The sequence below is a fragment of the Fusarium coffeatum genome, assembly GCF_003316985.1.
Source record: "Fusarium coffeatum strain FIESC_28 chromosome Unknown BRIP53273_contig_148, whole genome shotgun sequence".
NCBI lineage: Eukaryota > Fungi > Ascomycota > Sordariomycetes > Hypocreales > Nectriaceae > Fusarium > Fusarium coffeatum.
The window spans coordinates 146,176-174,156 of NW_022157941.1; the positions used below are offsets into that span (position 1 = coordinate 146,176).

The 27,981-nt window shown below is 48.4% G+C and overlaps 11 protein-coding genes across 11 annotated transcripts; 5 read left to right on the forward strand and 6 right to left on the reverse strand.

The window, feature by feature from the left end:
- Positions 1-136: 136 nt before the first annotated feature.
- Positions 137-4,154, forward strand: FIESC28_06950 (uncharacterized protein; the record flags this gene model as incomplete). The annotated part of the gene is made up of 7 exons (XM_031161092.1): positions 137-234; positions 358-360; positions 413-1,759; positions 2,043-2,178; positions 2,347-2,948; positions 3,208-3,245; positions 3,511-4,154. The coding sequence occupies 7 exons, from the start codon at positions 137-139 to the stop codon at positions 4,152-4,154; spliced, it is 2,868 nt and encodes a 955-aa protein (XP_031014895.1).
- A 139-nt stretch (positions 4,155-4,293) lies between these two features.
- Positions 4,294-5,965, reverse strand: FIESC28_06951 (uncharacterized protein; the record flags this gene model as incomplete). Its single annotated transcript, XM_031161093.1, has 2 exons — positions 4,294-4,422; positions 4,472-5,965. The coding sequence occupies 2 exons, from the start codon at positions 5,963-5,965 to the stop codon at positions 4,294-4,296; spliced, it is 1,623 nt and encodes a 540-aa protein (XP_031014896.1).
- A 376-nt stretch (positions 5,966-6,341) lies between these two features.
- On the forward strand, positions 6,342-7,885 carry FIESC28_06952 (uncharacterized protein; the record flags this gene model as incomplete). Its single annotated transcript, XM_031161094.1, has 3 exons — positions 6,342-6,967; positions 7,022-7,395; positions 7,443-7,885. 3 exons carry the CDS (start codon positions 6,342-6,344, stop codon positions 7,883-7,885), a joined length of 1,443 nt encoding a protein of 480 aa, XP_031014897.1.
- Positions 7,886-7,957: 72 nt separating this feature from the next.
- Positions 7,958-10,827, reverse strand: FIESC28_06953 (uncharacterized protein; the record flags this gene model as incomplete). Its single annotated transcript, XM_031161095.1, has 5 exons — positions 7,958-8,407; positions 8,456-8,931; positions 8,983-9,124; positions 9,176-10,646; positions 10,697-10,827. 5 exons carry the CDS (start codon positions 10,825-10,827, stop codon positions 7,958-7,960), a joined length of 2,670 nt encoding a protein of 889 aa, XP_031014898.1.
- Positions 10,828-11,837: 1,010 nt separating this feature from the next.
- FIESC28_06954 (uncharacterized protein) lies at positions 11,838-13,892 on the forward strand (the record flags this gene model as incomplete). The annotated part of the gene is made up of 2 exons (XM_031161096.1): positions 11,838-12,241; positions 12,299-13,892. 2 exons carry the CDS (start codon positions 11,838-11,840, stop codon positions 13,890-13,892), a joined length of 1,998 nt encoding a protein of 665 aa, XP_031014899.1.
- Positions 13,893-14,393: 501 nt separating this feature from the next.
- FIESC28_06955 (uncharacterized protein) lies at positions 14,394-15,978 on the reverse strand (the record flags this gene model as incomplete). The annotated part of the gene is made up of 3 exons (XM_031161097.1): positions 14,394-14,465; positions 14,518-15,839; positions 15,891-15,978. 3 exons carry the CDS (start codon positions 15,976-15,978, stop codon positions 14,394-14,396), a joined length of 1,482 nt encoding a protein of 493 aa, XP_031014900.1.
- A 709-nt stretch (positions 15,979-16,687) lies between these two features.
- FIESC28_06956 (uncharacterized protein) lies at positions 16,688-18,309 on the reverse strand (the record flags this gene model as incomplete). The annotated part of the gene is made up of 3 exons (XM_031161098.1): positions 16,688-17,684; positions 17,732-17,926; positions 17,981-18,309. The coding sequence occupies 3 exons, from the start codon at positions 18,307-18,309 to the stop codon at positions 16,688-16,690; spliced, it is 1,521 nt and encodes a 506-aa protein (XP_031014901.1).
- Positions 18,310-19,038: 729 nt separating this feature from the next.
- Positions 19,039-20,442, reverse strand: FIESC28_06957 (uncharacterized protein; the record flags this gene model as incomplete). The annotated part of the gene is made up of 3 exons (XM_031161099.1): positions 19,039-19,650; positions 19,696-20,370; positions 20,419-20,442. 3 exons carry the CDS (start codon positions 20,440-20,442, stop codon positions 19,039-19,041), a joined length of 1,311 nt encoding a protein of 436 aa, XP_031014902.1.
- Positions 20,443-22,495: 2,053 nt separating this feature from the next.
- FIESC28_06958 (uncharacterized protein) lies at positions 22,496-23,482 on the forward strand (the record flags this gene model as incomplete). Its single annotated transcript, XM_031161100.1, has 2 exons — positions 22,496-22,642; positions 22,700-23,482. 2 exons carry the CDS (start codon positions 22,496-22,498, stop codon positions 23,480-23,482), a joined length of 930 nt encoding a protein of 309 aa, XP_031014903.1.
- Positions 23,483-23,599: 117 nt separating this feature from the next.
- On the reverse strand, positions 23,600-24,703 carry FIESC28_06959 (uncharacterized protein; the record flags this gene model as incomplete). Its single annotated transcript, XM_031161101.1, has 1 exon — positions 23,600-24,703. One exon carries the CDS (start codon positions 24,701-24,703, stop codon positions 23,600-23,602), a length of 1,104 nt encoding a protein of 367 aa, XP_031014904.1.
- A 1,994-nt stretch (positions 24,704-26,697) lies between these two features.
- On the forward strand, positions 26,698-27,684 carry FIESC28_06960 (uncharacterized protein; the record flags this gene model as incomplete). The annotated part of the gene is made up of 1 exon (XM_031161102.1): positions 26,698-27,684. One exon carries the CDS (start codon positions 26,698-26,700, stop codon positions 27,682-27,684), a length of 987 nt encoding a protein of 328 aa, XP_031014905.1.
- Positions 27,685-27,981: the final 297 nt, after the last annotated feature.

Here is a 27,981-nt window from a genome sequence, read left to right on the forward strand (position 1 = left end):
AATTCTGAATGGCAGATCTTTTAAGGTATTTTGCTCTTGGTGTTGGCTTTGGCTTTTGTCCAAACAGAATAACTTTCTTTGACTCCATCCATCTCGACCGCCTCTCTTTTTCCCAGTTGATTTGTTGCAATTCAAAATGAAAGCAGTTGACCAAAAGAAGCTTGTTATTCTGCCCAAGAAACCAAAATGGCAGCGTGCTTCAAAGCCCAAAGTCCGCACCGGCTGTCTAACCTGGTATGTCCATGTCTTGCTTGCTTGTCCCCCATACCCATACGCCGTAAATCATTATATCCGTCTCCTCGCTTTCTTATTCGCTTGTAAACTTGGTGGCTAATAATTGCTTTCTCCATCTTACAGCAAGTATGTGTGACCTATGACCAAGGCAGCAGCGTACCATTCTAACCCATTGTAGAGTCAGACATCTAAAGTGCGACGAGGAGAAGCCAACGTGTCGTCGTTGTCGCGATGGCCGCGTTAAATGCGATGGTTATGCGACACCCGACAAAGCCCAGCTCCAACAGCGCGCTGCTGTTGCTGTTACTGTGCCTTCAACTCCATATCCTTTATCCGTCTTTAATCCTAGCCTCGGGGATACATCCATCGAAAGCTGCTATTTCCACCATTTCCACCACTGGACATCAACACAACTCACCTGCGCCCCAGGTCAATCCAACTTTTACCTCACTGTCGTCTTACCTCTAGCCCATCAATGCGAACCTATCAGGCATGCTATCATTGCCGTGGGTGCAGCGCATCGCTTTTATATGGCGGGGCCTGAGACCTGCTCTCCACTCCAGCAGCTGAAAGGCTTGGCTATGCAACAGTACAACAAAGCCATTGCCAACATCATACCTCACATGTCACTCAACTCACCTTTCGATATTCAGTGTACTCTAGTTTGCTGCTTATTGTTTGTTGCGTTTGAGGGTATCACTGGTCGATATGCTGAGTCAATTCGTCACATCCGTGCTGGAACACGTCTTCTATCCTCACCAAGCTTGGTGACAAACGCATACGAAGCAAGGATAGCCGGTAAACTTCTAGATATGTTTTCGAGTCTAGGATGCGAAGCTTCAGCCTTTATAGAAGACACCATCATTCCCGACATACGAACAGGATACTTTGCGCTTTTGTCCAGCGACGACGTTTCCGAAACACCTTTCAAAGATCTCGACGAGGCAGCCAGCGCGCTGCGAAGACTAGATGTTGAGACCGTGGAGGTAATGGCTGAAATGACTTCCGAAGAGGGATGTGGCTCTCCAGGAAGTACCTTCTTCAGAGATATGGATGTGGTTACAAAAGCCCGCATCGAAGCATCTTGGAATCGACTAGACGAAAAGTTCAATCACTGGAGCAGGCGATTCGACATGACCAAGAACTATATTTCCATGTGGGAGTACCAAGAGTGGACATCGCCACAGCTGCTGTACCTCAACATGCAGCAGGCATTTTGGAGGATGAGCATGTCACTCGAACTAGAAGACGATTCCGAACCGGACCCAGAGACAGTGGAAACATATCTAACTGCCGCAGAAGCATTCGCACATCGGCTTATCGTCCCTGGCCAGAGAACTTTCTCCCTAGACGGTGATTTGATCTCCAGCCTATCCTTCTTATTGTGGTGCTGCACCGAACCACACCAAGTCGAGCGCGCACTAAATCTCCTAAGGAATCTAAACAGAAGGGAAGGAATTTGGGACAGCAGAGACTTGGCAGAAATGCATGAAGCGGCAATGGCAATGGGCGATGCAAAGATTTGGTACGAGAAGGATATTCCTGGTGGTGTACCTGGTTTCATGGCAGAGTTGGCAAAAATGAATGCGAGATATGGACTGAACATGCCGCGGTCCGCATTGTTGGTTGAAAGTTATGACAGTGAATAAGTGAGCTATTTGTTAGGGGTATAGCATTTTACAGTAGCTAATGGTAAAGAATTAATCAAGCGCTCCAGACGGGCTCAGTTGGGAGTTGGCATTCCAGCAAGCACTTGATCACAGAAACACAAAAAAGATTGGGATCGGGACTAGGACTAGGAATTCTAGCGACTCTCGGGGCCCATTGATCGACATAGATTTCATGTTCACGCTCTTGGTGATGTTGAAGGTTTGGAATCTTATTCTGTTCCGCGTCATGTGTCTCAGCCCGCTACGTCATCTGCTAGCGATCGACACTACACCTGTAAGCCATAAGAGAGAGGTTCCCGCTGATCATAAGTTCATCTGTGAAACCAAATCGCATTATAGAATAATTACGAAGCAATCCATCATCGAATCCATCATGTCCTTCCTCGAGAGTTCTCTAGAATCAGAAGATGTCGAAGAGTTGCGCGAGATCTACGACGAATAGGCTGATACCTACAACCAAGATGTCGAAAATGAAGGATACGTAGCTCCCAGATTGGCTGCTAAGATGTTAGTTGAGCATCTCAGTTCTCGGATGGAAGTCTCGGAGGCAGAGATCTTTGACGCCGGATATGGAACGGGCCTCGTTGGCCAAGAACTACGCAAGCTCGGCGTAAAAACCATCGACGGATGCGATATCAGTGATAGAATGCGTGATATCGCTGAACGAACGGACGTTTACAGATCCCTTTCGTCGATCGACCTCAGCGGCTTTGCTACGCTACCTGAATTGAAATATGACGCTGTGATCTGTGTCGGCACTATGACACAAGGACACGTCGCGCGAGAAGCTTTTCTAGACTTGCACCGACTCACAAAACACAAGGGCCTTATACTCGTCACTATTCGAGACACCGTATGGCAGAGAAACGGTTACGAAGATTATGTCAGACACATGGTTAGAACCGGGATGGTCAAGATTATCAGAATCCCGAAAACACCTCAGCGGATTGCGGCTGGAGTGAAAGCTCGTTTTGTTCTCCTTGAGAGTATGTCCGATGAATATACAATGTCGGAGGATCTTTACGAAGAACAGATGAAAGACATGTATGTCCCCGTTGGTACCGTCCCAGATTGTAGCAATAAACCTTTTATTATTATTATTATGGTGGTGATGATAATAATGATGGTAATGAAGGACGAAAGACGCACTACCGATGGTATCTATTATAATCTTAGTATTTTATACCCTATAATATTACTCCTAACCTTGATATTGGTAAATCAATGTATTGGTGATCTGAATCTGCTGTTGTGTTAAGGGTGCTTTTGCGTATATTGACTATGAACATGCTCTTGTCAAAAGACGAAGAGATGCTGCTTGTAAGATCGAAGCCAACCTTGGTAAGTCCAAAGGATTTTGGCAAATTCCATTGATCCTGCAGGATGATTGATAACTTTTCCCGGATACTGTCCTTGGGAATAGAGCGACCCTGTTATCAAATGAGTCATCCGGAATTTCCTGATTAGGAAGGTGGTGATCAGCATCATTGCCGTATAGCCGCGCCATCGTAGCTCTGATCTTTGAGCTACTGGTAGTGTGTCACTAGAAACTGTAGACTGGCGATTGTATATAAACATAGAGGTATGCCAACAAACCACTCCATAGAATCCTCCCATCAGCTATTTGTCATGATGAACGCCGAAAGTATCGCAAATGCTTACTGCTCAGAAAGGCTCATCTACAGAGCCTTAGAGAACAATGACAAAGACATAGACTACCTCTTCAAGTATCACGAAAGTGACCCTCTCAACGCCGTTCTAGCAGGGCCCTCTCTCATCCGCCCCAAAAGCAGGAAAAGCGCAGAAGACCTCACGGACAAGCTGCAAAAATGCACTTTCTGTGTAATGGTCTGCCTCTCTCCATCCGAAGCTAAAGCTCAAGGCATCGATTCCTCCGACCCCGTACCCATTGGCTTTGTCCTTCTAGGCTGGGGTGGTACCCCAGATGCCCACAAGCATCACAGACAGACATCCCTGGGCATAAACCTCAGCACCCCATACAATAACAAAGGCTATGGAAGTGAAGCTATCAATTGGGCGCTGGACTGGGCGTTTAGGTTTGGCGGATATCACCGTGTGGCTTTGGGTACTGTTGGGTTTAATACCCGGGCGCAGCATGTTTATACTAAGTTGGGATTTAAAGAGGAAGGAAGGGAAAGGGAAGCGTACTATCTGGATCGCAAGTGGTATGATGTAATTAATTATGGCATGTTGGAGCAGGAGTGGGCTGCTTTGAGAGGAGTTGAGTGAACACTCCAAGGGACCTTGCATATTCAACGTTGAAGAGCTCTTAAATCTCCTTGTTGATTACTACTACCATAAAAGACTACGAATTTCACAGAAACTGAAATTTCCAACATCCTAATCTTTTCCTACTGTGAAAAATACTTCAGACACTGGTTTCTTTGACAATGCGATTCTCAGAGTCCTCAGCATAGGCATCAACCTTGATCTGTGCAAACTTTCTAGCAGATGTCTTGTTGGCGAAAAGGATATCAATCTCCTCAAAGGTTCTGCCCTATATTAAGTTAGAAGATGTTTCACAAAAGAAGTCAGAGATCGCTCACCTTGGTTTCCGGAAGACGGAAGTAAGCCCAGATAAAAGTCAAGAGTGAAAGTCCAGCCCAAAAATACCCGACTTTTCCCTTCCAATCACCCTCAGTAGGATTAATCATGTAGGGGCCATAAGTGTTGTTTAGAATCTGAGAGATGTAGTAGGCAATACGAGCCAAACAGATACTCTTGCTGCGAACATTCACAGCTGGGATCTCGCCGATGATAGCGTAGCAAACAGGCCCGATAGTCGCATAAAAAACAATTTCCCAGATCAGAACAACCCCAGCTTGGCCGAAGCTCACAGCCTGAGACTGGGGAACACTAGCCAGGATACCGATGAGAAGCATGAGGAGACAGCAGATACCACATGACCAGACGTATAAGGTTCGGCGACCAATGCGGTAGATGAGAGCCCAAGAGATAATGACACCGACAGATGCGAGACCGAGAGCACCAGTCGCAAATTTAAAGGAGTTCTTGGGATCGACGCCGGCTTGGACGAAGAAGTAGGTTGGTGTGCCACCGATACCGACGCCGGTAGTATTCTGCGCTACAAAGACAAGACTGACAATCTCAGTGCGGCGAAGGTTGATGCCCTTGAAGCAGTCAAGGTAGCTAGATCCACTGGTGTGTTCACTCTCGATCTTGTTAGTGTGAACGATCATAGCAAGTTGCTTATCGAGATCCTCGTCGGTCTTTTGACCCTTGGCAGAAATTCGTCGAAGGACGTTCTTCGCGTCATCAAGTCGGTTCTTTCGAGCAAGCCAGTATGGCGACTCGGGCGTAAACCACAGGATGATGAGAAGGGGGATGGGCCAGACCCATTGGATACCGAAGGGAAGACGGTAGGCCCACTCAGTAGTATTGTCAGAGAAACTAAACAGCACACCAGCGGCGAGGAGTTGACCAAGAGCCCAGCAGAGACAGACGTAGTTTGCAAGATATCCGCGAAGCGCCATGGGACATATCTCGGATGCGTAAGCTGGGGCCATAGTTGCAAAGACACCCCACGGCAGACCGCAGAGGGTAGAACCAACGAGCAGCATGGGCAGGTTGTGGGCGAAGAAAGTGATGAAGATGAATCCGGTAATGGCTACAAGTGATGCAACCAAAGTGCGTCTGTATCCGAACCGCTGTGTAAGCCAGCCGTTGGCGAAAGCGCCTATGATAGTTCCAATAGCCGTGGCGTTGCCAAGACCAGACTGCCAAGGTCCAGAGATCTGATAACCGAGTTTATCTCCGTACCAGTCGCCGTACTTCTTCTGAAAGGCAGGCTGAGCCATAAGGTTGCCGATGAGGACGATGTCATAACCTTCCATGATAATAGAGGATGACAGGAGGAATGACCAGGTTATGGCGCCTGGGTAGGCCTTGCAGGCTTCCCAGAGTGACATGTTGCGATCAATGTCAGCGCCCTGTTGACCTTGAACATGACTCCAATCTTTCGAGTCGGAGATAATCTCGTCTTCGACATGATTGATACTGGGAGTCTTTTCAGCCGCCATGTTGAATTGAGTAAAGATGAGAGTCAATGGATGAGACAACTCTTGATGAGCATGGGGAAGATCAAAGCCAACTCCATGCGGCTTCACGGTAGCTTAAGTATTAAACTCGATATGATGATTATCGACAGGGATTCACCCCATGGGGAACAGGGAAAAATTCCCAAAAGCCTGGGTCTTGTTTGCGGGGGAAGTTGAAGAACCAAACGCGCCAATCCTCGACTCTCTCCCACCGGAAATCCCACCGGGAACCCCGCGGCGGGTTAGCCCATCTAGTGGCTTAAACACGCGACCTTGAGCATGAACTATAAACTAGGTACCTACGTTAGCAAACATCTCAGAGTAACCCTACCAGATACTGCATTGTTGAATTGACAAGATGCCTGAGGATTACATGTCTATGTTGCGAGGCCTGCCTGATGAGCAGGCCAAAGCCAAGGGCCCTGCTGTTGGTGTTGCGACTGTTGATGTGAGCATTACGACTGGCCTACCTAAGCACCTTGCTTCCGGTATTCTGTACGGTATACCAGATAAGTCTGACCAAATACCCGACCACTTCTACAAAGACATTGGCTTCAATTACGGTCGTGGAGGAGGGTCTCAACTCCCCGACACCAAGGGCTACGCCGTCAGCTTCGAGGACTACAAGGCAAGTTCCGTCTCAAGCGCAAGTCTTCGTGTACTGACCTTCCTACAGGCTCGCTTTGCATCAGCCTTAAGCAATTACAGGACAGCCCGTAAGCATGGAGGAGATTTTATCTACCTGCTTCCTGCAGTTTGGGGTGCTGATGGTGGTCAATCGGAGAAGTTTGAGTACCCTGGTGACAACGATGACTGGACACGCTGGGATGCCTTTCTTGATGAGACTTTAAAGGACGTCCAGGACTCGGAAATGAAGGATGGCCTTGTTATTGATATCTGGAATGAGCCTGATTTGAGCTTTTTCTGGGGTGCGTCCAAGGAACAGTGGCTTGCGCTATGGTCTCGTACTTTCAAGAAGGTCAAGTAAGTACAGCTTCATACCTATTATCGTAGGTATATGTACTGACTATACTGGAGGGAGGTATTCCCATCAATGAGAATAGCAGGACCAAGCATATCTGCCATCCCCACAACAACTCATGAGTGGTGGACAGACTTCCTCACAGAGTGTATCAAGAATGACACTCTTCCTGATCAGTGGTCATGGCATATGGAGAGCGGCAATGACTGTGATACCATGGCTGGATCGATGAAGTCTTTCCACGAATTACTGGCCAAGTTCGATATTCCACTTGAGAAGGCAAAGGATGTCAACATCAACGAGTACGCTGTGTATGGCGAACAGGTTCCTTCCGCTGGCGCTTGGTGGATCGCTGGTCTTGAACGCGAGAATACCCATGGGTTGAGAGGAAACTGGGCTATCGCAGGAGCCCTGCATGATTTCCTTGCTGGTAAGTGCTTTCGCGCCTGGAGAATACAGAAGACTAAAATGTGCAAGGTCTTCTATGTAAGCCCAATGCTACAAACGACAAATACGCCATCGAAGGCGAAGGGTATTGGCCAACAGCCGAGTACCAGGTATACAAATACTATGGCAGTCAAATGACAGGCCAACGCGTGAAAACCACACCCACACCGGATAGCTTTCTTGACGTCTACGCAACAGTCGACGACAACGTTGTCCGTATTCTAGCCGGAACGCGTTCCAGATCTGGCGACTGGACTATTGAGTTGACGGGCTTGCCTGAGGCTGGAGAAGTCAAGATCAGAACATTGGCTTTCGTCGTGAAAGACGGGGACAAGTTTAAAAATGTCGATGGGCCACAGGAGTTGGGGGACACGACTGACCATGTCAAGAATGGTTCTTTGAGACTGAAGATGAAACATGAGGACAACACAACGGCTTACGCATTTGAGATCACTCTTCCCAAGAGGCAATGAAGTAAAAGTGGTTAATTGCACATGGGTATCTTCCGTCTTTACCATAGATAACTCTCATCAATAGAAGTGCACTCATCCAAGAGCATTCAGCAGATCCAAATACTCTCTACTACGTCCCCACGCCAGTGATACTGACTCAAGGATCTTTTTGCCCTCTTTCAGAATCCTGGCTGGCGCTTCAGAGGCATAGATATCTCCAACACCACTTATATATGCCTTCAATACACCAGCTCTAACAAATAGCTGTACCATCTCGTCATCGTTAGGCCGATCCAACCTGATGAATGTCGGGCTGTCATCGTCCGAGTATGCTTTGTTGTGGTCTGGTGAAGCATGGCGGGTTACGCTTCCACTTCGCTCTTCACCAGAGGATCTTCTTGACTTGGAAGAGTACACGCTATACGCCCATAGTGTGAGGATGGCCCAGAATACGCAGGGCGGCTCGTAAAAAGCCATTTTCGAATAGCGGCGAATATGCCAGAGGAAGCAGCCACAGTGCAATGCGGCGAGACGTGCTTTCGACTAGGCCTTTGTTAGAATATCGCTCTTGACCAATGCTCATCGACTTACCACATCCTGCTGAGCCCACTGCGAAATCTCCCGTTCAGCTTGTAACGCGTTTTGCTGATTAGACGCCACCTTCCTCTCACTCTCCGGGGCTTTCAGATAATTTGCCAGAGTCATTAGCATCGTCCTGGGCACGAGGAGGACAACCCTTGAGAAGTGTAGGTGAAGAACGGTAGGATGCTCAGCCCCTAGTAACGAGGCTATCGTTGCATTAGCTGCCCAGTGCAGCGTATCCACGCAATCAAGCGCAGCGTTTCGCCAATTCGAGTCTGTGTTCAGGAGGTTGGTATCTTCTGACTGGCGTTCGGGGTTGTTTTGAGGCATCCATGACGAGAGTGGGCGTTTGAAATAGGTGTTAACGGCGGAGTATTCTTGGTAGACTGCGTGGAGAAGACATATGCGGGAGAACTCTCCCAGATCGGATTTGGCGGTTCGGTCACGAAAGATGGTGTTGACAGCGGATAGAAGTGAGGGGTTTTCTGAGATAGGTTAGTGGTTGTCTTCATCTATGCCACAGGTTGGCGACTTACCTTCAACACGTCGGTATACTTTAGACCAGTCTAATGAGCACGTCTGGGACCATAGCCCATCGTGAGGCAGTTCAATGTCTTGTACATCGAACGTGGAGGCTTGGTGATCATCGAAGAAGTAGCAGCCCATCCGGTCTAATAGCTGTGGAAATGTTAGTTTAAGCCTTCGCGTATATAGTAGCCCGATACATACCCATATAAAGTAACAAAGTCTCTTCAAGGTTTCGTCTTCAACCCAAGCCTTCCACTCCTGATGGATATTCGTCTCCCGCTGGTTGAGACGAGCTTTCACGTCGCTTGCCACTTGTGTATGAGACCGTCGGTAGAGATTGATAACCTTGTGTAGATCACCTACTCGTTGATAGCCGATGTGCCGAGACTTACTTGTGCTGTAGTATAGTAGTCCTACTTGACTCAGAACAAGAGCCTGCGCCAGCGCAATGTCCATTTCTGAATTCTCCAGTTGCAAGTGGACAACCAGCACTCTCCTCAAGAACTCCTGGAACGGTAAAACACAGTCGTTGATGTCGTCGGTGGCAGAGTACTGGCTTCCTACGGCACAGATCGCTAGGACCAGTACCCAGTTTGCGTTGAGATCCGTCGTGTTTGGATGCACCAGCGGAAATATTGGGTTGAAATGTTCGAAGAAGAGCTTTATACAATAATCCATGATTGGCAAGGGAGGAAACTCAGAAGACGTAAACTCGTTCCCAAAGATGCCGGCTTCCAGACATGTATTCTCAAAAGAGTCATATATCTTGCCGTAAGTCACTTGTGTTAGTGCAAAATCTCGAACGCCATCGGTGGCCTCGATAGTTATGTGATCCAAGTCGGGAAACTCCCAGATGTTACTCTCGTGATGAAGGCTCGGATCCAGGGAGACAGACCATAGCTTGGTACAGCCCACAACACCCAGCGGCGGGAATGATTGCCTCGATCGGTCCGTGCAAGGTCTTCGTGCTCCATTCGAGCTCGTGGCATACAGGTCACCGGGTATTGTGCGATCCGATGACATGCTTAGCTGTGGTGAAGCAGCTGCGCCGTTCCCTTGAGATATGGACCCAACGGTAGATATAGTTTGTGGAGTGTTACCGAAGACAGGCATGTTCGACGTTGGTTGATTCAGGGTTGGCTCATTTCCACATGAAGGTCGCAAAGATCCTGTTGAAGGTATACTGTTATCAAGACCAAGTATCGAGCAGTAGTTTGTTTCGATCTCGTTGTTGTACGGTAGCCAGTTCATCGGAAAGTCCCAGTCGATATCGCATGGGCCAAGGTCATACTCGAAGGGCTGTGCCTGTTGCATTGCAGTGTCTCCTCCATCTTCAAGATACGGACTTGACCGCGTATTTGGGTCTTCTTGAGGTGATATCGAAAGGTGCTGGTTGGATGGCACGCTGTGTGAGAGACCTACGCTACCACCCGATTGCACGAGTGACACATTATCGGTCCTTGAGGGGGACACGATCGGTTGCTTATCCGCGTTGTCTGGGTAAATGCAACTCAGTGATTTGATGGAACATCTCCGACATGGTGTAGTCCTGGTGCACTTCTCTCGTGCTTTGGCGCACTCTAAACACGCTCTGCGTCGAGCAGTATCGCGTCCCTCCGCGGCGGGTGCTGTAAGGTGGTCATGAATAGCGGTATGCTTATGTAGGATATCACTATAACTTGGTTAGCAGTTGTGACAGGTCATACAACATGGGTACCTTACCTGCGAGTAAAGCCCTTATGGCAGATGTTGCATTCGAAGGGTTTATGAGTCTCGTGGACCTTTTGGTGCCGCCTAAGATGCTCCTGTCGCTTGAAGCTACGAGGGCACTGCCCGCATTGGAATTTCTCCATTTCTGTGCAGTAGGACACTCATTGGGGGCTGTCAACAAGTTCGAGGTGGTTGGGTGAAGCTTTGAATGTCACTTCGTGAGGGCAAATGTCAAGCAGGGAACTTGGATGAGATGAACCCCACTTCTCTCCTCATGATCGAAAGCGGTTTAATGCGACTTCCCTAGAGGGTGTCAACGTTGTTTAAAGTCTATCAAATGTTTTATTCTCTGGACCGCAAACTCGCTGGTGAGATTTCATTTCTCTATGTTATTTATTAAATTCACTGTGAATCCTGACCATAATTGAATCGTCAAGCAAGCTATGAACCCGGCCCATCAATCGGCATGGTCTGTACCATGTTCCCTCCCCTTCACCGCGACGCTAAATTAACCTCGGGTCCAGACTCTCTTAGCATGCCCGCTGACAAGATCTTAGCGGGCCAATCAGCGTGAGCCACCGAGCCAGCAAAGAGGACACCCCGTGGAGAACTAGCAGCCTGGAGCCATGGTGAAAGGAAAGGAAGAGCTGGCTGACGTTGAAGATTTTATGGCATAAAGAGAAAAAGTGAATGAAGTTTTGCTATGTATTATATTGCATTGCAATGGCCTTTCTCTTTGTTTGCTACTTATAATGCTGTTCGTGGTGAAATAACTCGGTTTGTCGATATTTTGACTTGAACGTATCTTGAAATACACAAGCAAACATAAAATCGTGTTACAAACCAACAAGACGGCCAACATGAAATGATAGACTTAATATACAAATATGCAACTTATCACATCAAAACCATAGTCTAGAGACTGACTTTCAGAGTGATCCAATGCCCACCTCCCACTTCAGTCCCGAAAACCATCCACCTCGTGTCCGCTCTAGGGTACCCAACACACACCCCGATGGGATGACCGGTGGGTTTGCCGCCTCCTCATCCCACCGTAACCCATTAACGCCACAGAGACCAAGCGACTCCGTCAATGACCCGATAAGTACTCACCATCCAAGATCTAGAATCACATCATCGAACCACACTCACAATGTCTCATCCTCAGCTCATCTTCCACCACACTACCTTCGGTCCCGGCTCCATTCTCTACCGGCGCCGAAACACAGTCGCAAAGACAACCCTGTACACACAGCTAGAGAGACTGCGAGAAACAGGCCGATACGATTGCTTCAAGCTACAGTGGCATGAGATCTATGATGATAAGTCTATGTGGCCTGTCCCGTTTCATCTCTTTTGGGACAGCGACATAGCGAAGTGGATCGAGGGTGCCTGTTACTTTCTGCAAGATGAGTTTGATGAGAAGATTGACAAGGCTGTCAAAGAGCTTGTTGAGATGATACGGGGGGCGCAGCAGGATGATGGATATCTGAATGTTCATTACACTGTAGTTGAACCGGGAAAGAAATGGACGAATTTGCAGGATATGCATGAGTTGTAAGTCTCACATTGGGATTGTGTCTTATGAAGCCCTCGTACTGATATTATCCTCAGGTACAATGCAGGCCATTTGATCGAAGCTGCCATCGCACACCACCAATACTACAAGGACAAACTCCTCCTCGAACCCATCGAGAAATACATCGCTCTCATCCACCGTACTTTCGGACCTGCCGACGACCAACTCCACGGCTACCCAGGTCACCCAGAGATCGAGCTCGCCCTCTTCCGTCTCTATCAAGCCACCGGAAACAAACAAGCCTACGATCTATCTCGCTACTTCATCGAAGAGCGCGGCAACAAGAATGGTCAAGGTGGCCAGCACTATTACGAATGGGAATCCAAGAAGCGCGGCCAGAATCTCTATCAACGACCGGATTCATACCCCGAGCATGCTTCTCACTGGTACTGCCAAGCTCATAAACCCATCCTTGAGCAAGAGACCGTGGAGGGCCACTCAGTACGCGCAATGTACTTGCTCACTGCTGTAGCTGACATGGTCTGCATCAACGACCAATCTTTGCAAGCTTCATCGGACTGGAAGAATACCCTCTACCGCCTATGGAACAACATGGTCGACAAGAAGATGTATCTCACCGGTGGGATAGGCGCCATCAAGCAGTGGGAGGGCTTCGGACGCGACTACTTCCTTCCACAAAGCACAGACGAAGGAGGCTGCTATGCCGAAACTTGTGCTTCGATCGCCGTTATGATGCTTGCAGAGCGCCTTCTCCACATCGACCTTGACGGGCGATTTGCAGATGTTATGGAACTCTGCCTCTACAACAACGTCATGACCTCGATGAGTCTTGACGGCAAGGCTTTCACGTATGTGAACCAACTGGGCAGTTCAGAGACCGACAAGAGCGTACGTGAGGAATGGTTCTGGTGTGCTTGTTGCCCGCCGAACGTCACACGTCTTTATGGCTCTTTGGGTGGGTATCTCTGGGACTTTGGCAAGACCACCGATGGAGAGGCCTTCGTTAATGTGCATCTGTATACGAAGGCGACTCTGAAGTTCGAAGTTGATGGGCAGGTCGTGACTCTTGAGCAGGATTCAGACTGGCCATGGGACGGAGCGGTCAAGTTTCGCCTTACAGCCCCCGAGCCACTGACAACTACAATCAGACTAAGAATACCTGGGTGGTCCCAGAACAAGTACCGGCTGAGTCCTGATCTAAGCGAAGGAAGTATTGATCTGCAAAAGGGCTATCTGACCCTCGATCCATCCTACGTCGCAAAGAATCTAGAGTTCTCCCTAACGATCGGCACCTTTACACCGCGCTACATTGCTCCCCATCCTTACACCAACCAGCGAACACTGACTCTGGCTCGAGGCCCTCTAGTATACTGCATGGAAGATGCTGATAATACATGGGAAGATAATCACTTCAAGGATGTCGGGCTAAAGACGACTGTTCCCATTGTAGAGGAGAAGAAGTCGCTTGGGGAAGAGGAATATGTTGCGCTGAAGACGTCTTGTTGGCGTCGACAGTTACAGGGTGCAGAAGCCGGCGCAGCTCCTGGCTTTGTAGTCGATGGCGAGATAGATGCTGGAGTAGAAAAGGAAGCTGTCTTTGTGCCGTACTGCCTGAGGGCAAATCGAGGAGGAAATGGACACATGAGAGTTGGTCTGATTCATGTATGAGTGCAAGTTACAGTTAGATGAGACTATCTCGAAGCATTTACACGTAGTCCATGCCATCCTGTTCCGGTCTTACATCCTCAGTAGCTGTAAACACTTGTCCACTCTTCCCAATTTTAATTCCGCCCCCTGGTTATTGTTGCAAGTCAAAATAAAGCCCCAAATGTGCTCTTTAAATATCTTCCACGAACAGGAAGTAGAAAGCTTGAGACTGAAATGCTGTGTCTTCTTCCCAAGCAGGACATTTGGCAAGCCCTTCCTCAATTGGAGGTACGAATCAACGGCGACCCTCGTGTCTCTGCCTTCACGTATCCTGCCCTCTCTAATTTCATCTCGCTGGGCAACCCGCTTTCCTGCCAACTCTCCCATTCGGCCCTGGGTGGCCATCCAGTCGGAAATCATGGGCTCGTAGCATGTCGCTGCAGTTCCAGTAATCGAAGGCGTGATCTCGTGATCTTTGTTTATGTGTAACTGCAAATACACTCAGGTCGACTTGTAGAAGTTCTAACCAAGGCGGCTGGAGGAGGCCCGATGGCGAATATCTTCGACCAGTTGAACAGATGTGGCCTTGAACAACTATGAATCGCTGGAATTAGACCGCTTCTCTGGTGGAACGGGTGATACTTACATCGAATCCGACAAGGATCCCTGTGACTCGGCTGTTCGCTCGGGCATCAAGGCTGATGATGTCAGAGTAAAACGGTAGACCCCGAAGCTGGCCTGTCGATTTCCAAATCATATGATCCTGCATGTGCCGTGTCTGGAATTCGAGGCCAAGTAAACCGCCGGAAGATACAGTTACTCGGACATGCAACAAATCGTCTGATGGCTTGAAAGAGATATGAGTTTCAGTAGCAGGCGCTATATGACCCGCAAGCGAGACCACCTCCCCAATATCTGTTCCATCTTCGATACGGACTCTGAAACCACATATGTACTCGGTAGAGTTGTTGGTTATGGTGGAAATAGATAATCGGATCATATCGGCTCCCCAATATTGGGGATCGAGGTTGACATACTGTAAGCTCTTGCGTGTCGATGGTATCTGTAAGAGAGCCTGGGCCTTCCGAGTAGCAACAAGCTCATGTAGTGAAGGATCTTCTCTGACACTATGCACGTCTCGTATATTTTGATCTTGCTGGAGGAGCATCGTCAGCAGCTGACGCAGATCCCTGACGCAGTTCCAAATCCTCCGGCGGCGTCGCAGGTGACGAATCTGGGAAGGGCTTCGTAGATCCTCTTTCAGATCAAAGTACAGTTGTCTCCAATCGGGTGCCGCGGGTAGGGAGCTGGAGACCAGTGGGAGGAAACCCATCTCGTGTTCAGCAGCGAAACGGCTCTCCCAAAACTCTTGAGGGAGTCTGTACTGACTGCAAAGACTGGCGATGAACTTTGATGATAGTCGGAAATTGCAAAGCGATGGCAAATCCAAGAATGAAACCATATGATAGGTGATCTCGATGGGTAACTGTGAGAAACGATCCGGTCGGGATTGAGTAGACACCGGAATTTGGTCGGTCGGGTAAGGAAGGGTACTCCTACCATGTATCGTAAACGTAAACTCTTTATTGGGATCCGCTTTCAAGTAATCGTCTTCAGTTGGCTGCTTCCCAAAACAAAAGTCACCAAAATAGGCGCCCCAAGGTTCGCCCCGTGGGAGATCAAGCATAAGATCATAGAGAGCTTGGGCGATGCTGTTTTTCTCGTATCCAATAGTCACAGACAGAGACATATGATCCAGAAGCATAGACCAACAGAACTCGTGGAACACGAGAATTTGAGTTTCAGAGAGTTCTCGCGTTACAGAGACGCGACGATGTCGTTCTAGCTCAGCCTCAGAAGACTCGTTGGGAACTGAACAATCTGGATCCGTGGGCACGAAGAAGCCGTATTCATCTTTGTAACCACGTCCTGTGATAGTAACCTTCGAGTCCCCTGGACGACAACGAGCTTGAAAGGTTCTGATCAGCATAGAATGTGAGACGGAGTTAGACAAATTACCTATACGAAGCACGGCGGCCCAACTCGGGTTGCTATCAGGATTGTGGTAGGCGAAGCCACCTCCGCAGATAACGCAGTCATCGGCCATGGAGAGGTTTTGTTTCGTCTTGTTTATAAGAGTCGAGGTTGAGATGAGAGGAGATGAGATACGTGTGAGCTTGGATTATGTGTGCGCTGGAGTGCCCCACTTCAGGTTACTAAGTCCTCCACTGCTTCTCCCTTTCTTTGTCCGCGAAAGGATGTGAGGGGGCAAGGCAGCAACTTAGTTACAGGGGCTAGGAACGTATCGTACTACAGTTGTGATTAGCGGGCTCATGTCAGGGGTTAGCAGCCCAAGACTGTCAGTCAAGGTCCTGTGATTTCGAGGTCACTCTCATACTATGGAACCTTTCTCGTGGGATCCTGTATGCAACGGTCATATCTTTTCGTTACTAAACAAAAGGTTGAACCTGGTCACAAACACTTCCTTAATCGCTTCCCTGTGGAGCCTCTTCCTTTCTTACACCAACATCAACCACACAACAACCGACAACGGTCAAACACAACGACAGCTCTACTGACCGAAGCCCATCATAACAGCTCTGCTCATAACAGGACTGCATCGACTTGCTTTGGATGAAACATATACGACATCGACCCAAGGGTTACTTGACAGATCCAATCTTCTATGATGGAGCTTTAGGGCTTACGGCGTGTACGCTTGGTAGCTTGCATTTGTGGCCCAACATCATCCATACATATCCTGGTTTACCTCACTACCAAAACCTTTCGATAGGAAACTAAATAGATTGATACATCTACCTGACGAAACGTCCATAAGCCTCATTCCTCAGCATGATTCTCTGCGGAAAGGGCTTCACCCTAGCGATGACACCCGGCAGTTGCTCATACACAACATCAATCTCCTTCCCTTCTTCGTCAACCGCCTTTCCAATTGTGAAAACAGCTAGCATTTGCGCGATAGCCAAGAACATTGTTTGCTCAGCAATCCACTTCCCGGGACATGCCCTACGCCCGAATCCAAACACTACATCCGACGGCAAAGGTTCGTTATACGGCGTGGAGTACCTCTCAGGTTTGAACGCCATCGGGTCGTGGTAAACTTCGGGATCGTGCGTGATAGATGATACTGCTGGGAATAAAAGAGTGTTTTTAGGGATGAAGAAGCCGTTGTAAATGTCGTCCTCAGTCGTCATGTGCGGGAAGCCCATAGGTGCGAGGGTATGCCAGCGAAGCGCTTCCTGGATGATGGCGTTGATGTAGGGAAGATTCGCTTTGTCGGAAAAAGAAGGAAGACGAGAGTCTCCCACAACACGGTCTATTTCTTCTTGGGCTCGCTTCTGGACGTCGGGGTAGATGACCATAGCTGCGAAAAAGGATAGTAGCGTCGCACCAGTTGTGTCTGTGCCGGCGTTCATCATAGAAGCAGCGGTCCATTGAATCACGCTCTCCTCTTCAGGGTCAATCTTGCGGTGGATATCTTGGACCAAGCCAGCGACGTACGAGACATCATCGTTGCCGCGCGCCATCTGATCTCTGACATAGTCATAGGGATCTTTGACGTTTTGCAGTAAATGTTCTCGGTAGACTCTGGCTGTCTTCTTGAAGCCTGCCCCAGGCATCCACTCGGGGAGGTGCTTAAGCCAAGGGACCAAGTCAACCATCCACGCGCCTGGACTGGTAGAGTGAGAGAACTCTTCCATTACCGTGTTGGCCATGGAGACGATGCGGTCATTCTTGCTGGGGTCGGTTTCGTAGTTGTAAAGGATGCGGAGCATGATAGAGCCAGAAACCCTGAGTAATGGTCAGATACTGCATTTAGGATGTAGGGATTAACTCACTGGTTTAGATGCTCAGGTAAGTTCTTGCTATCTGTGTCTTGATAGATGCGCCTCAGTAGTCGTAGGATCTCGACTTCCTGGATGGGCTCGAATCGACCAATAGACTTGCTGCTGACTTGCGTCGCTGTGAGCTTTCGATGTAAACGGAAGGTGCGATCGTAGGGCATCATGCCCATGATACTATCGTATCCGACTCTAGATGAAGAGAAAGGTTAGTGATGGAAAGTAATGGGTAGGGTCAATACTTACACATCACCTGCGAAGGTCAACTTGGGTCTCGATGAGCTTTTCATTGCACGGGTCTCCAGGAGGTCCACGACAGCCTGTTTTTCATGCAGAATCACAAACAGCTGGCCCAGTACTGATACGGAAGAAATCGGGCCATACTTGTCGCCATGTTTCTGCCAATGTTTCCACTCGACTGTCCCTGAAGGAGGAAGATCGAGAATGTTGCCAAGAAGGGGTAGACCTTTGGGACCTGGTGGTAATGGGCCTTTGCTGCGCTGTTGGGTGTGTTTGAAGATGAAGTAGACAAGCAAGGCGAAGGCGCCGGTGTATAGGATGGAGGGGACGTTCATGGCGATGGATATCTGCAAAGGAGAGAAAGCTTGGAAAGTCCATTCATCCAGAGGGAAAGGTTGACATACTTATAGATAGTAATTCAAACCGGGGACATGCCGAAACGGCTAATATCAAATCTGACGTTCTGCACCATCTTCAATATCTCATCCTGGTCATCGTGAGGATTGCGGGGCCTTGCGCACTCGTGAGAGTCTGATTGGTCGCTTAGACATTGATCAAGGTTACACTATTGCCTTTCTGGGTCTTGAGGAGAGTATCAATATTTATCCGACCCGACGGCTCGACACGAGACATGATGGATTATCTGCATTTACTCCATACTCAGATTCATCATCTCGAGGGTGCGGTCTCAATACTTTCAACACTTCTTGTATGAGCTATAAAGATTTCGTTGGAATAACTGATGCGGAACAGCTGTTATCATGAACCAGGAGCTCTTGAGTGACAGCAAGGTCAGCAAACAGCGGAACGCAAATATCGCGAAGGCAAACAGGTTTGTATACAATCAAGGACATTGACTCTCATAAAGGCTCAAAACATCAATTCTTTACTCTATCAACGAGCCGCGTCTTCCGTCTCCGATCCGTTTCCATGTATCAAATCAAACTCCAACAAAACCAGACCTGCGTTCATATTTACCAGTACGTTGGCCATACATGACTTCCGAGAAGGATATGCGTAACAAAGTACAAATCAAGCACACCAATATGTCTAAGCCATATCCATCACTCATCAGTAATCCGGCCCTCTCCATTGAACATCAGCGTCAACACCTCGCCCGCCGAAGGTCGTTCAAAAGGGTCCTGGTCAAGCATTTGTCCCAAGACGCCAGTCCAACTGGGACAAATGACATGCCGTCCCACGTCAATAGACGAACCCTCACCACATCTGGCGTCAAGGCCGAAGATCCAACAGACAGATATAGCGAGCCCCCAGACATCAATGCGGGTCGTATGAGGGAAGTCTGTGTCTCTGTCCTCCACCTCCGGGGCCATGAACGTTTTGGTCCCGCAGCGAACCATTTCGTGAGGAGCAACTGTTGCAACGCCAAAGTCAGCGAGTCGGTAGTGATAAGCGCCGTTAATGCGTCGATAGAGAATGTTATGCGGCTTGATATCCCGATGGATGATATCCTTGAAAGCTAGGTAGTCCAGGGCTTTCAACATCTGTAGCAGTATGGGACGTCCAACAGTATCTGTGTCGGTAAAAAGCTGCAGGGGTTTTTTGAACTCCTGGGTGCATACAAGGCCACCTAAATCTCCGTCTTGCAGTTCCATAACAAGATGATAGTAATCCGACAGGATTTCAACTTGGAAAAACTCAATTATATGAGGCTCCTAAAGTTAGTTCGCGTTTCTAAAAAAGCAGATTGGTAAACCCACATGGCTCAGATCCGTAGTTATCTCTTTGCGCGACTCTCCCTCTTCTCTGTAGCGCTTGTGTTTGAGATCCACAATGGTCTTGACCGCAACACAATGCCCGGTCTTGAGATCGATACATTTGTTAATAGTAGTGCGCGTACAGAAATTGTTAGCAAGTTCCTTCTGCAACAGAAACCGGAGCTCGTGGTGTCGTCCTTCAACACCTTCTAGGCGTTTTGTCGGTGGGTGGCTTCTGAGTGTCTGGATCTGCCCAGTCCTGGTTTCCAAGCTCTTCCAAGCCTCCAGATCGATAGGGTCTCTCATGCGCCATTCCACGTAAAAGACATACTTGATGGATCCGCCAAAGGTGATCGCAATTGTGTTGGCGGCAGGACTGAGTACCAGGGCACGGAACTTGTAAAAGTCGCGGATTTCGTCGTCGCTCTGCACGTAGTAGACCTTGCAATTCTGGCTCGGGGAGTGGTCAACCAGCATGATCTCGCCGGTCTCTTTGTGGAGTTCGAAGGAAACCTGAATGTTGGCGATGAACTTGCGATCGATTTTGACATCGCTTTTTTTGCCCATGGTAGCTGGGTAAAGACCACCGCAACGATCGGGAGTGGAGTCGACGTCTATCACGTCCTCGCCGTCATGGTTTCGAACAAACGACTCGCTTGCTAATTCTGACACCAGATTCTGGGTTTGTACAGTCAATGGTACCAAACTGAAGATCGCGGAGCTAACCGTGGTTGCTCGCGGAGGAGACATGATCGTAGTGCGGGGAGTGGTGGAGTTGACGATAGCAGGCGTAATTTTTCTGTTGCTTGGAATTATGTAGGCTGGCTGTCGGAATGTTTTGATGTAGGAGAGAACTCCGGACGGTCGTGGGCGGATTGATATTCATATCATGGTTGATTCTGGCAGGTGCCCGTCACTGATCTAAAAACCCTCCTTCCATTGTGCCACACGCCCTTTCACTCGCCAGCCGCATGGAGACGTTTTCATCTTTTCTTTGCTGCAATTGTTGCATAAACTCATAATTTCCTTTATCTTTGTTTATTTCAGGGTATTTAGGAATTTTTTCGATCCAGAAACCGCTGAGTGAGGCCACAAATACCCAACTTCACAAAGCGGCTTTCAGAACACGACAGCCTCACCTTGTGGAGTTCAAGAACGAACAAAGATAAGAGATATACGTATTGCATAATCTCCTTTTTCTTTTTACATAATGAACCTTCTTTCTTTCGTCTTTGTCGGCGCAGAGATTTGGTGACAGAGTGATATGTCACAAAGTTACACTAAAACATGAAAGAAAACCAAAGGTCAGTCGGCATGACTTATCATAAGTATCCCCAACTGGTTTTGCTTTCTAGAAAGCCACGAGACAAACACATGATTCAACGCTTCGTCAACACTTCCTTTCCCTTCATTGCCTTGAACTGTTTCCTTTGTCTTGTTGATCGAATTTGAAGCTACAATGATCCAACAATTCCAAAATGTAACTAAACTTTCCATTCACTTTTTGTATCCTTTGCAGGTATTCAATATACTCTGAAGCGAGTCTTATTCTTCTCATACTGTTGCAAAAGAATGATGCTGTGTCAGCAACATATAGCTTGTGTCCACTCAAACCTGAGAGGTGAATTTGAACGCTTCAAAAGGCCCGAGGTGAATCAGCCCTAACCATGTTCGCCAGTGCATTAGCGCAGTGAAATTGATATGGTTAGCACCCCTTCTCGACTAGCCAATGAGTAACTTCATGCTACCTAATTTGAAATCGTGATAGAAAGACCCTGGCTTTCTGGTTCTGGTGGGGACCAGTAGTGCTGACTATCCTACCCCGTAGGACCGTAGATAACCCTGAATTTACGGTCAGCACCTCATACTAGCGCTGAGCCTTATTGACTTGTAAACTGCACTAGTTAACACTGTCAATTCTCGCATCTCCAATCCGTCTTATCCGCTGACTCATTCCGCCATGGGTTAGTCGGTCATGGTTTAGTTTCTTGTATTTCAAATCATCCAGGCTCATATTGTACTGGTGGAGAACCGGGGCTGTGTTTGGCACATACGTCATAAACCCAATGCGTACTGCAGATGAAGACAACAAAGGGAATATTGTATTTACTTCAAAATATCAATCCATGCCATCAGCAAGCATAGAGGTGGGAACACACATCCGTCTCACTTGCCAAGTTGCCATCTTTAACATGACTGGCTGATCACCGCCTATCCGTCCGAATGCAGCACCACCATCCGCTCTCCAGCAGAAAAGTGTCATTGAGCTCACATGCCATTTCGCTCTCGCCGATAACCCTGGATTAGTGACTGGTAGGGCTGAGGTAAGTCTTTCTAGGTATCTGGTTCCCTCGTGCAAACCTTGCTGATCTCTAACTTTTCCTGGTCGTTTAAGCGTTCCACGGGCCTATGATAGTGGATTCACGCCAGCGAGTTCCGAAGATTAGTGGAAACTTCATCCGACTTCCGTCGTCTTGCAAGGGTGTCGTCAGGATGTCATGGGAAGAATTGGCCGCCGATGGCTTGAGCCGAAATAAATGGGCCACCTCAGGTGAGATCAGAGGAGAACCCAGGCGACTTTATTTTGGCGGTCTAAGCCTCAGGAGCCAGCTCTTCTGTTACCCACCCACCTGGGTATCGGACCCTCTAGTCTGACGTGCAGTTAAGATTAGCTGAGTGGGAAAGCAGCTCGAGTAGGTAGTGATGTCAGGTTAGGTCGGATCATCAGAAAGTAAAGGTATAAAAACCATCATGACTTCCTCCAACATAATCCCACTATCAACCCTCTTCATCACATAACAATATGGCTACTACGAACGGCAACGCTGGCAAGATGCCTCAAAAGACCCGCGAGGTCAACAACCATCACATGGACTCAACAGTGTGGAACGAGGTGAAGTTCAGACCAGACGATATCGTCATTGCTACCTACTCGAAGTCAGGCACAACAGTATGCTCTCATCTCTCCGAAATCGAGGGACAGCTGCTAACTAATGACTTTCTTTAGTGGGTGCAACAAATCGTCTCTCAGCTCATTCACGAAGGTGACCCGACCGTCCCAGCAGGTGCCCTCTCACCTTGGGTTGACCTCCGCATTGTCCCTCGAGACGTCATGCTCGGCATGGTCGAAGGCCAGACTAACAGACGCTTCATGAAAACACATTTGCCCATCGACGCTCTGGTCTGGAAGCCCGAAGTCAAGTACATCTTCATCGCACGCGACGGTCGTGATATGGTCTGGAGCATGCACAACCATTTCTATACCGCCACGCCAACCTTTTACAGCTTTTTCGAAAACACGGGTTTCGACGGACCAGGTCCCCAACGACCTTCCGAAAATCCCAGAGACATGCTCATTGATCTTGTCGAGGATGACACGCGTCCCTCCATCTGCTGGCCTTTCTGGAGCCACATCCGAGGATGGTGGGAAGCGCGCCACCAGCCCAACATGATGCTCATCCACTTCAATGATCTTAAGAAGGATCTTGATGGCGAGATTCGCAAGATTGCCGAGTTCCTTGAGACGCCTGATATGCCCGAGGACAAGTTCAAAGAGGTCGTTGAGCATTGCACTTTCGCCTGGATGAAGGAGCATGCTGCTCTTGCGTCGCCACCTCAGGCTGAGATCGCATGGAAGAATGGCGCGCAAGACTTTGTGTACAAGGGATCGAATGGACGCTGGATGGATGTTTTGTCTGAGGAGGATAATAAGAGGTATCTGGAAAAGGCGAAGGAGGAACTTGGAGAGGAGTGTGCAAATTGGTTGCAGAATGGTGGCTCCTTTAACTGAGCGCGACAGTACGAACGTAGCTCGTCTCTTATTATGTAAACGATGTAAAGTTTCTTTATTAGTCTATCATCCTGATATCCCACGAGTTGATACTATCCAAGTGTCCAATATGACGACTCACCCTTGCTGCCAAAAGACCGTCTTGTCACCCGCAATGCTCACCTTGTCGATCTCCCTCATCTCTGTATCGGTAAGCCTCCATCCGAGTGCCTCGATCGCACATTTGGCTTGCTCGACATTCCTGATCCCGACAACTGGTAGGACACCTTTGCTGATGTTGTAATTCAGCGCCACGGCCGCAACACTCTTCCCTCGTCTTTCAGCAACGGTCTTCAACGTTTCCAATACCGGATCCAAGTACTCTATCTTGTAACTGCTGAATCGACGCGACTTGGGTGCCGGACTATCCTTCCTGTACTTCCCCGCCAAGCGTCCCTGAGCAAGCGAGGAGTACGACTGAAAGATCATGCCGCTGTCTTGGCATTTCTTGATATTGCCGCTGAGCTCGGGATAGCGGCGCAAGATGTTGAACTCGCATTGGTTTGTAGCGAGAGGGATGTTGAACTTGGCGAGCTCATCGTTGATCTTCTGTACGTCTTCGACATCGTAGTTGGCTACTCCGATACAGTGAGCTAAGCCTTGTTCCACGCATTGTGCCATGCCTTCCGCGATTTGAGCGACGCTCTGTGGATGAATAGGTCCATGGACAAGAAAAATATCCACGTAATCGAGACCCATGCGCTCAAGACTGCCCTTAAGACTCTTGATGGGCGCTTCAGTAGGATATATGAAGTTGGCCGCTTTTAGCGGTGTGCTGAAGTACTTCGTCTGAACGACGAAGCTATCGCGTGGCAAGTCCCTGACGAGTTCCCCAACAATCCTTTCGCTCTCTCCGTTGCCGTACGCCTCAGCCGTGTCGATGAAGTTGATGCCTGCTTCGTATAAAGTTTTCCAAGCTCGGATGATATCCGGTAATTGAGTTTCGTGGTATTGCCAAGTTGGTTTATCGCCCCATGACCAAGCGCCGACGCAGATGTTGGATGCCGAGACTGGCTTTTGTGCGGTCGGGAATTCGACACGGGACTGGGCTGTTGGACAGTAGCATGTAGGGAGAACGTTGTCGCCAGCGACTTCGGGATCAGCCCACTTTGGTTTGCTAGAGTGAAGTCCAGAGACGGCCGACATGCCTGCTGAGAGGCCAGTTTGCAGTGCTGTATCCATTATGTAAGTTGTGTCACCTAAAGAAATGGGGTTGATCATAGATGAGAAGGTCAAACCTCCATGCCAAGGTATGTTTATATATATCAGGTAATTGTCTTTGATGGATTGCTTATCACTCGATATCATATCCCCGTGGAGGGAATGCTCCGATTATCAATTGACAGGCGTTGGGGTTGACGCGACAGCAGGGGTTGTTCAAGGTCATTATGACGCCGATCTGTGCTCTTTGGGCAAGCTCATTTGTCGGCGAAATGTAGATGTGCTTTGTTATGTGAGACTCTCAGGTTTTCCGACTTGCTTTTTGCCCAACCGATTAAAGGCTTACGACCGTATGACGCTCCGGTTTGTTCATACTGAGTGACAACTCAATACTAAGCAACAAGCAAACAAGCTACCCCTTTCACGTGCTCTGTATCTGTGACGTCACTGCCACGAATCGCTATGCCTAGTTAATTGTCATATCATCTTATCATAAATCAAACCTGTACTGTAACACCGTTCCGGTATCGCGGGAGTTGATTTGGTCTGGGGCAACAACGCTTCGTTCGCCATGTTCGACTCCGGAGTCAACCCAGTTGAGGGTTTGTTGAGTGTTGTTCTGGAACAAAATCTTTATTTTGCGAATGTTTTCTCTTTGCGGTGGTCTGACATGAAGCGACAAGATGAACTCGTGTGGGTGTTGCGAGTAAGGAGGATTGGTAATTGAGTATGTGTTGATGAAGATGGAGACAAACGTTGAAATGCAGAGGGATAGTCCCTGTATATAGATAAGTCGCAGGACCTGAATTATCACGGCGACTCTGATGGACTCCTTTTCTATCTTCTGTCAAAGTTCAGCCAGCTACGACTCCCAGTAACCCATCAATCCTCGAGTTCAGCTGAAGCATGAATATGTGGTCTGCCAGGACATTCCATGCAAAGTCACAAACGAAAATGCCCTCTGTAGCTATCTATTAGTCTACTCCCAAGGCCCTGTTTTTGGCTCTGTAGCCTAGCGGCTTGAGTTGTCACATACCCTATCTGTGAGCAAAGTCTGCGTGGCACTGTGGTGGGAGGAATGAAAGCATGATTGGACTGAGCACGACTTTGAAGCACGTCTTCCTTGTCTTTACCGTCTGCGATGGGCAGTTGTCCTCCTCCTGTCTCTTTTACTAGGATGATAACAGACCCAAGCGTCCAGATTCAACTGTCTCACATTCCAACCAAGTCAGTTCTGTAGGTTTCAAGCGATGCAACCTTGGCGAATGGCAATGCAGGAACAATTATAACAGCCTAACATAGACCTTGGTGATAACTGGAGAAAGGATTCTGTAGGTTTCACTATCTAGGACCCAAGAACTTTAGAGCAGAGGTCGTTAAAGGTGTCTCTGCTGCGAAATTATATATGACTGAACCCTTTGTTGTTAACTTTCATTCTTGAGTACCAGCGCCGTGAGCATTAGAAAGGTCGAGAGGCATGATAGTTGAACATAGTCTCTCCTTGCCTTGATCCAGACATCATGCACAAAACTCGACTCTAGGAGAATACTGTATCAGCTTACCTAGCACGTGAACATCCGTCGGCTTGCAGCTTGCAGTAGATATAATAGAATGGGTCATAGTCTACACATATTGTTCGAGGTTATTCATTTTCTATTCCTTTGTTTCGATCCTCTGTTCGTCGGAACAAACCCTTATCTCGAAGGTCCACCTTTTGTACATAGCGAACACATTGCTCTTTGAACAGCTGTCACTGGCATGAACATAGGGAACATCCTCTCGCTCTTCGGAATAGTTGGCACTGGCATGAACACATAGAGAACTAGAACAACCTCCGTATTCACCATTTGCCCTGGTTTAAGTATCTCCCTCTCGGCTTCTTCAACCTCAAATCTTTCCTACCATCACCATCATCATCATCTATCTTACACTCAACCAACCATTACTTTCACAACATCTCTACAACAACACTCTACCTACTTCACCAAACAGACAAATCAGCCAAGTCAGCCAACATGTCTTCGCTTCGCTCTACCGCTTACCCTCTCGATGGCGAGATCATCGACATTGGTGGCTCTCTCATCGACCTCACTTTCGTCAACGACCAACTCCCCAAGGCCTTTTCTGGACAGGGCGATTTCCCCAAGGAAGTTGCATACACTACCGGAATGGAAAAGTGGAATGCCATCGCAGTTAAGTCTTACCAGACTAAGGATGAGATGGCCATTATCAAGGCTACTGCCGACAAGGTGGTCCAGGGCTTCAAGTCCGGCACCCATATCATCGATCTCGGGGCCGCAAACAGTCGTAAGTTCATGCCTTATGTCCGCGCCTTCATCAATCAAGGTAAGGAATGTGTCTACGTCGCTCTTGACCTTTCCCACCCCTCTCTCGTCGACCATCTCGCCAAGGCCAAGGCTGCCTTCCCTGAAGTGAAGTGCATTGGTCTCTGGGGAAGCTTTCAACAGGGTGATGTCTACTTTAAGCAGACTCGTCCTACTGCTCGCCTTTTTCTATCTCTCGGTTCCATCTTTTTCAACGCCCCAGACGACATGGCCAAGGATCGTTGCGTCGAATTCAAGGGCCATCTCACTTCTGATGACCGTCTGATTGTCGGCCAGGACAGTCCCGGCGCCGATGCCGGCACTATTCACGCTGCCTACCTCACCAAGGAGTACGATGACTTCTTCACTAACTACCTCCAGGGTCTCCAGGATCATGCTGGTATCAAGGGTGTTAACCCCCTGACTGACTGGGATGTCCGGAGCAGACTCAACAAGGCCATGCACTACTTCGATGTGACCGCTAAGAAGAACATGTACTGCCGTAAGTTCCGCATCAATGTCCCTGCTGGTACTGTTTACCAGATGTTCAAGTCCTGGAAGCGCGCTGAGGCTGAGATCCACGAGTTGACTATCTCTGTCGGTCTTGGTATTGAGACCCTTGGCAAGGCCCCGAACTCTGGCATGCGCCAGTACCTCATCAAGGCTTCTGAGAAGTAAGTCAATGGGATGGTAAATCGGTGTGATGGTGCGATTCCTGTCACCCTTGGCCGAACTTTTTGGGATGTAGGAACAATATTCTTGGCTTATCGCCTGGAGAATACTTTGAAGCTGATCGCCAGATAGACTATTAGCGAAGGATAGAAATTTGAGTAGGCGAAAATGATCAGATAGCTATCTTGTGAATAGAGCACATTTCGCAAACTTAAACAGAACTCTAAAATTGAAAAAGTGACCATAACCATGCTGCTTCCTATGTATGAGTCCCAGTGATTGAAAAGCCAAAAGGTAAAGATT